This window comes from Montipora foliosa, chromosome 3, assembly GCF_036669935.1.
Source record: "Montipora foliosa isolate CH-2021 chromosome 3, ASM3666993v2, whole genome shotgun sequence".
NCBI lineage: Eukaryota > Metazoa > Cnidaria > Anthozoa > Scleractinia > Acroporidae > Montipora > Montipora foliosa.
This window is the reverse complement of record NC_090871.1, coordinates 12,567,296-12,575,551: the sequence shown is the minus strand read 5'-3', so window position 1 is coordinate 12,575,551 and position 8,256 is coordinate 12,567,296. Positions and strand designations below refer to the sequence as shown.

General features: G+C 36.9%; 1 protein-coding gene across 1 annotated transcript in view; it reads left to right on the top strand.

Moving 5' to 3' along the window:
- The first annotated feature begins 1,711 nt into the window (after positions 1–1,711).
- Positions 1,712–8,256, top strand: part of LOC137994501 (glutathione S-transferase omega-1-like) — an 8,284-nt gene continuing 1,739 nt past the window's right edge. Inside the window, exons 1-3 of the mRNA XM_068840083.1 lie at positions 1,712–1,905; positions 3,062–3,224; positions 4,222–4,325. Of these exons, the coding sequence (XP_068696184.1) occupies positions 1,816–1,905; positions 3,062–3,224; positions 4,222–4,325 (357 nt within the window). The 5' untranslated portion in view covers positions 1,712–1,815. The remainder of the gene's footprint in view (positions 1,906–3,061; positions 3,225–4,221; positions 4,326–8,256) is intronic.

Sequence of the window (8,256 nt, the reverse complement as noted above, 5' to 3'; positions counted from 1 at the left end):
AATAAAAATTTAATCCCAGGTGTACGTTAAGTGACTTATTTGTCGCTCGTATTTGTTTCTGTCGGTGATTTTCAAAATTATTGTCGAACACCGAATACGGGATGAAGATTTCATGACAAGGAAGCGTGACGGATCCTTTCTCTTCGTTTCTTGTGTAATGATATGCAATGATATCAACTTTCACTCAAAACATAGTTAATCGAGGGATTGGTTATGAAACCTTAAAACCTTCAAAACCAAGAACAATATTTTTGCAATCGAACTTGAATTGACCGTGACAGTGCACAATCTTTTGTTTTCGCTTCGCACGGGTTCGCAAATTCGTTCCGCAGAATTAAATCGAAAGATTGGATTGGTTATCTTCTCGAAAAAAGGTGTGTTTTGAGCAACGTCAAGGCCAAAAATACAAACAAAAAGATGAAACAAAAAGGCTTGTCGAGTTTTATAACCATCTCATTGCATTATTAAACTACGCTCAAAAACGTTAACCGAAAACGTAACTTACAATATTTTGAAAACAGACACCAAAAAAGCTGAATTTTTAGATAGGATTAAATAGGATTAGATAGGATTCTTTTTCCAAATTGCTTCGCCTTTGCGGCCGTGGTCATTGAGGAATAATTTGAACCTTTTTTTACGATTTCAAATAAAAAATTAATCCCAGGTGTACGTTAAATGACTTATTTGTCGCTCGTATTTGTTTCTGTCGGTGATTTTCAAAATTATTGTCGAACACCGAATACGGGATGAAGATTTCATGACAAGGAAGCGTGACGGATCCTTTCTCATCGTCTCTTGTGTAACGATATGCAAAATATGGACAGTACTAAAAGCACCAACTTTCACTCAAAACATAGTTAATCGAGGGATTGGTTATGAAACCTTAAAACCTTCAAAACCAAGAACAATATTTTTGCAATCGATCTTGAATTGACCGTGACAGTGCACAAATCTTTTGTTTTCGCTTCGCATGGGTTCGCAAATTAGTTCCGCAGAAAGATTGGATTGGTTATCTTCTCGAAAAAAAGGTGTGTTTTGAGCATAGTTAGTAGAGCATGTTTTGAGCAACGTCAAGGCCAAAAATACAAACAAAAAGATGAAACAAAAAGGCTTGTCGAGTTTTATAACCATCTCATTGCATTATTAAACTACGCTCAAAAACGTTAACCGAAAACGTAACTTACAATATTTTGAAAACAGACACCAAAAAAGCTGAATTTTTAGATAGGATTAAAAAGTCCCCTACACAGATCTACCATTAGTGCCCATTAGTAACTCATAACGTCATAAACAAAAGCAGAGAGTGATCTACAAACGAAAGGATCAATATTGTTACATATAAAAAGGAACAAAATTTTTGAATTGATATCAAGATCTTGGGAGAAATTTAATATGCTTGTGAACTATTTCATCATAACATTTTGAGGGAAGGGCGTTGTTCAGCGTGCAAGAGAAAAGAACACAAGTTTCATTCAAATTCTTAAATACTCAGGAGTCTTAGGGGCAGTGTGTCTACCTGTTTCAATATTTACAGATATTCACAGTTTTTTTAATTAAATAGATTAGCAATTTCCATTGCATAATTTGATAGGTAATGCCATGTATAAAATCAGAAATAATATAATTAATTGTTGTTAAAAAGACCTAGGCGACGTGAGCCAATCAAAGGCGCCTTTAAAGAACTGTCAAAACAACACCCTGTTCAACCTGTGTGACAGAAGTCACGATGACAAAGCAACATTTGCCAAGAGGTGTCATTATATATAAGCTTAGTATTGCAGAAGTTTGCCAACAATCTCGTTTGCAGCAAAGAAAATGACACACTATTCTAAAGGATCTGAGAAACCACCGCTAAAAGGCGACGTACTTCGATTGTACAGCATGAGACTCTGTCCATTCGCCCAGGTGAGATCGTGCACTTAAAGCCGCAAGCGAGATTCTTGCTGTTGTTCCGTGTAAGGTTTTACGTTTATCGGGCTGTTACTCTTTGAATTTATCGAGGAAGTTTGGTTTCCTTGCCCTTAATAAGTAATTTGCTTCTTTAAAGGTCTCACACCTTTATTTCGACTGCGCCAGTGCATCAGTTAGTGAATGAGCAAATTAATATTCTAATAAAAATAGACACGTTAAGACGAAAACAAATGCAAAATCGCTTTATAATAAATAATCATCCCAGTCAAAAAAGAGGGAGTATTTTGCGCAACCGCATGGACAATGGTTAAACACGTAAAACGTACCGTCTCCACCTTGAAGCAATGGTCATCTAAAACACCAGGGCGTATTTTAAATCGATCGAAATCGATCATCGAAAATGTAATCGATTAATCGATAATACTCGATAATACTCGATATTTGTTGATTGATTAGTCAATTAGGCGATTGAAATCGATAATCACAATTTTTTTGTCACATCGGTGGAGTGGTTTTTTTGTTAAATTTGAAACAGGACGAGAACAGGACTCGTGAATGATATATTGTAGGAAGCGTTACTTTGCGTTACGGTTGCCTTACCACAAGTCCTGGGACATAGTGTCCTAAATTAACGATAATAGTAAATTCAAAGCAAATTACGAATTAAGGATAATCGTTAATTTAGAGAAGAGATCATATTGCTTAAAAAACGGGCAACCCTAAAACCTGGAATCCGGAATCACAGGTCATTGTTTTACCAATACAGAGAGTAAAAAATATCCTAAACATTCATAAAAGCTAACCTTAAGCCTAATTAGGCCTAAACAAACGTTTTTAGGCCTAAGGTTAGCTTTTATGAACGTTTAGGATAGTTTTTACTCTCTGTATTGGTAAAGCAATGATCTGTGATTCAGGATTCTGGATTCCGGGTTTTAGGGTTGCCCTTAAAAAACTGCTGTGTTCGATTTGTATCATTAATCTAACTTGCAGTTTGTCTGGTAGGCCTTGGACTGGAAACAGCCGCCCCTTTAGGTGTGACTACCTGGTGTATTCCACATGTTAGCGGCTGAAACTTAATGCAGCCTTTTGTTTCTACAGACACCCAATCAAGCATTTTATTCAATAATTCTCATGGCACTTTGTTTTACAGAGAGCCCGACTTGTGCTGGCTGCCAAAAAAATTCCTTACGAGTGTGTTAACATCAACTTGAAGGACAAGCCTGACTGGTTTTTTGACTTGAACCCCGTTGGGAAGGTCCCAGTGATTGAACAGCCGGATGGAACGGTCATATATGAATCAGCAGTCTGTTGTGGTAGGTACAATGTAATTAATAACACTAAATCACAGTTGTGAGCTCAGATACCACATGATGGCACCAAGTATTGTCAAGTTGGAAAATGTATGGTGGGAAGAAAAAATCATAAAGCTGTAAACAGAAAATGCACCAAACGAATGCAAACATCCCTTCAGTTTATATTTTGCATTTAGTTTGTTTGTTGGTTATTGGTACACTTGGAGCACTAGTCACATTTTTTCACCAGCTCACACTGAGCATAAACCATTGCACTATCCTGAAAAAGGTTTATCTTTCCCTTAATCAATTCTTGGTTTCTATATTACGAGGAGGATCATAACAAACCCTTAACAGACATTTAGGGAGGTGGAATGGTGCAGTGGTGTCAGAGCACTCATCTCCAACCAACGTGGCCTGGGTTAGGTTTGATTCCCAGACTTGGTGTCGCATTTGGGGCTGAGCTTGTTGTTTCTCAACTTTGTTCTGAGAGGTTTTTCCCCGGGAACCCTGGTTTTACCCTCTCGTCAAAGACCAACCTACGATTCCATATATTGAGTCGATTTCATTTTTGTGAACTGCCCCCAATAGACCATTTTACAGACTTTGTAGCTAAACTGCCTGGCCTAAGAATGGAAGCGGGGCTGCCAGTGACCCTGTTTTGATACAAACCTTTGTGCTTTTCTAATGTTAATGTAGGCTAATTTGAATCACAACAACAAAATTTACACGATAAAAGCAGTGAGGTCTGTATCATTTCAAGGTCACTGGCAGCCTCACAGCTATTAATAGGCCAGGTCACTTAGCAAACAACTGTAAAATGGCCTATTCTTGCCCCAGTGCTAAATATCTTTGACACTTGTGAATGAACTATTATGTTTGCTCCTGTGACTACTGGCTTACTCAGATAATAAACTTCAGTTGTCCAGCTATTCCTAATTCTCAAACATGTGTTAAGGTAAAGTTTTGCGTCACATATGAGTGTATACTCCCTTTGACTCTATAGCTTTCTTGACAGATTACTTGGAAGAATTGTTCCCTGAAGGTGTGACTCTTTATCCCAAAGATAATCTTTATAAAAAGTACAAGCAGCGGATTTTGGTTGAAACATTGGGAAGTGCAGTAAGTAATTGCTGATACATGTTAGAGATCAGTGGCATCTTAAGAATAAAAACAAAAAAAATCATGAAATTTTACAGTCTAGTAATAATTATATTGAATCATCCACAATTTATAGGTACAGCTTTACAGCTGATTTGATTAGTCTAATATCAAAAGTCCATTACCCAAGAGCAAGATTTACCCAAATTGGCCTAGTCCCATCAGCGTCAGAAAAATGTCTATTTTTAAACTACATTTTGCAGGAAAATAAACAATAGGAGGTTTTCACGTGATGTCATTGCCGCCATGTCGGTGGATGAAAACAAAAGATCTCTCATTTGCTTCCTTTGTTCCTCCACCAGAAGTTGTACATTTCTCTATTGTTATTGGTGTCTCCAGAGGTTGGTTGGAATTTAAAACATCTTATTTACCAAATCAGCTACCGGTAACTCAATTAATGTTGTACCCAATTCAAATCCTTTGGGAATGAAGCGTTTTGTTCCAGGTAAATTCCATATCATTTGTCTTGTACAATACACAAAGAATCTTGACCCTGGGAGATTTTAATTGGGTACAATATTTGTTCTATTGAATGTTTATTTTCCCACAAAACTTGGTTTAAAAATAGACTGACACTTACTCTCTTTTACTCGCCCATAGATACTTTGGGCTTAAGAAAAATGTATTTCTTTTAGGTGTCTAATTAGGTTGCTTGGTATTAATTCCCGTTGGGTTAATTAGGCCTTTATATACCACTCCTCATGAATGTCACACCACTCGACGCCATTCCCATGAAGCAAATTTAATTTTTTTTTTGTACTCTTTATTTTATATTTGTTTGCTATGTGTATTTATATTTGTGCTGGTTTCCTTTTTTTTTTTCATTCTAAGTAAGTATGCAACACTTGATCGCATTACCGTGATTCATATGGGTCATTTTCCGCCATTTTGGTTTCTGGGCACATGGAGGAAGAACTATCAAGCGCATGTCGTGCGGCCGCGAATGCCTTGTAGTTATTTCAAGAAACGTTGTCCCTCACCTGAATTCAATGTGGTCAAGCTCCATTGTCAAATTTAAGCCGAGGGACAACGTTCTTGAAAAACTTGGACTTAAATGACTCAAAACCTGCAAGGCATTCGCGACCGCAGGATATGCGCATGACAGTTCTTCCTCCGTGCCCAGAAACCAAAATGGCGGAAAATGACCCACGTGAATCACGGTAATGTGATCAAGTGTTGGATACTTAAAAGGAATGAAAAAAATACAGCACAAATATAAATAGAAGTAGAGAACGAATATAAAATAAAGAGAACAAAATATATAAATAAATAAATAAATAAATGTGCTAAACACTGATATTTAAATTTAAAATTGGAAGAGGTGTAAAATATATCAAAGCACAATGAAAAAACATAAAGAAAGGAAATAAAATTACGGCACAGAAATGTAATAGATGCATTACACAATAAAGCTATTTGAATACTGGCTGGAAAGGCGAGCCATACTTTGCCATTTCGAGCGCTTTTTTATCGGAAGCGCCGAGTTGCGTCTGTAGTGAATTCAAGAAGGAAATATAGTTTCTAGTTGTTTGAACTTTTAACTGGACCTAACTTAATAGGCAAGCAACTTATTTTTTTTTTTGATATCCAAGCAGTTGGCAATGTAAACAACGAGTCGAGATAGTTTAATTCGCTGCTTTAATTCGTAAATAATGAGTAAAAGTAATTAAAACTAAAGATAGTTTCAGTTGTCGCCTGTGCTATACACAGTACGTTATAGCATGGGATGACATGCGATACTCTTATTCTACGTTGTTAAGATTTTTCTTCTATTTTACCAAGTCTTCAAACGGGTGTTGAATCCAACAGCAATTTCTTCTTCCTCTTACCTCTTTATTTTTACCAAAAATCAAAATGTCACACACAAGCTTGCTTCCCCAAGACTGAGCAGTTTTGTTATCAGACGAGCGAGAAAATAAAATGAACAGCAAAGGATAAAGGCCTTTGCTGATTTTGATAGAGGTCAATTTACACAGGTTCGCCAAAGACGTGCCTCGTGGCCTCTTTGTTCACTGCTGGCAGGCGGAGCGGAAGACACGCATAATAATATTTCAACAGAATCATCCAAGAAGTTATTTCTTCATTTTTCAGAAATGATAATACATTGATTCTGAACGTTTTAGGCGTTAAACAGCGTCCTCTAGTCCTCGAGAAATTCCCAGCTGCGGTACTCTTCGCTGCTATTCCAAGAGAAGATGGTTCAACAACGATTCCTTTTCCACTCGAAAACATGTTACGAAGAGCAAGCCATACATAAATAATAATAGAATTGAAATTCTAAGAAACATAGCTTATTTTCCCGTGGAAAACAGAATTATCTAGCCAATCTAACATCCGATATGGAAACAAATTACGGTACTTTACACAGTCATAGGGAGCCCTGAAAATGGCGACTGAAGATATTTGGGCGCGCAATGTAAAGTGGGTGAATAAGGCTCTTTAAGAAACGGTCCAGATAAGAACGAAAGCAACAACGGCAACGAACATGTTGGAATTCAATTGGAATGCAAAAAGGTGATAACTTTTCTATTGTCTGTACTTACTTCTGATTGGCTTAAACAGCAAAAGTTAACAAAACTTTATAAGGAAGTATTATATTCATCCTTCCTTTCCAACAATCTTCCATATAACAAAATCTGGTCTCAGTTTGAATACCACAGAAATCGTATATGGAGAACATGTAAAATTGTAAACGTTTCTTGGCTTTTGTTTTCAACTCTTGTGATTGGTCAAAATCTTTTAACACAAAAAAACACCCTTTCAAAATGGGCTGTAAATGAATTTTATTGCGTTAACGGCCTTCCTGTAGGTTCATGCATTCTCTGTGTAAAATTGATAACATTCCTATGTGGGGAAAGCACCGTTGCCGCATTAGAAAAGAAATTGCTATCCACCTTACACGGATTATTACTTAATGCATGCTTAAAGAATGGTGAGCCTACTATGAAAAACCATATTCTTCAGATTCAGATTTTACTGATTTACAAATAAATCAACATTGCATCCATTACAAGAACAGAAAAAGCAAATTACATAGCTGATGGTGAAAGCAGAATTATGTGTGCAGTGACGAAAGTATATTAATCTTTCGAGTTGGTAACCATTCTCGTCACCAGAGCCTCGGATCGAGTTTATTGGCATAAACATGTTCATAATTTTCCAAAAAGTAAAAAAGAAAGTTAAGTGCAAATTGAGTTATTGTAAATCATAGACGTATTACGTGTTTTCTAATCATCCAGGGGAGCCCCCCTCCCCCTTATTTTTCGATGTTAACAATAAAGCCCTTTTAAGGACGGTGCCTATACTCGGATTTCCTATCGGCGGTGTTTATTAATACAGGGATATTTTTGCGCGGTTCAAAAGTATGCGGAGAAAGCAGAACTTAGCAAGTGCTCTTGGTATCCAAAAAGAAAATTGGGGGTAACCATGCACTTTTCAGAGATAATTAAGCTTTAATTTGGCAAAGAACGCCATACATTGCTTTGTATTTTACAGCTTTTTACAAATATTGTGTATCAATTAACTTCGAAAAAATGCGTGTTTACCCCCAATTTTCTATTTGGATTTCAATAATACTTGTTTAGATCTGCTTTTCCCGCATATTCAGGAAACCGCGCAAAAATAACTTTGAATTATTAGGCACCGCCCTTAAAATGTCTCGCACTTTTTGCAAACAACAACTCCAAAAACCGCGAAAGAGCAATTTTTTTTTTGCGCCCCCCCCCCCCCCCCTCCCCCCACCTTAGCTTTTCTGCATGTTGGCTAATGCAAGTATAAACTCTTCCTCTAGCTCAGAGTGCCATAGGCACTGTTAATTAAAAAAAAAACATATACAACTCTCAGAGATACACAAATTGAAACCTTGCCATCTAAGGAAAAGGAGAAATTTCGG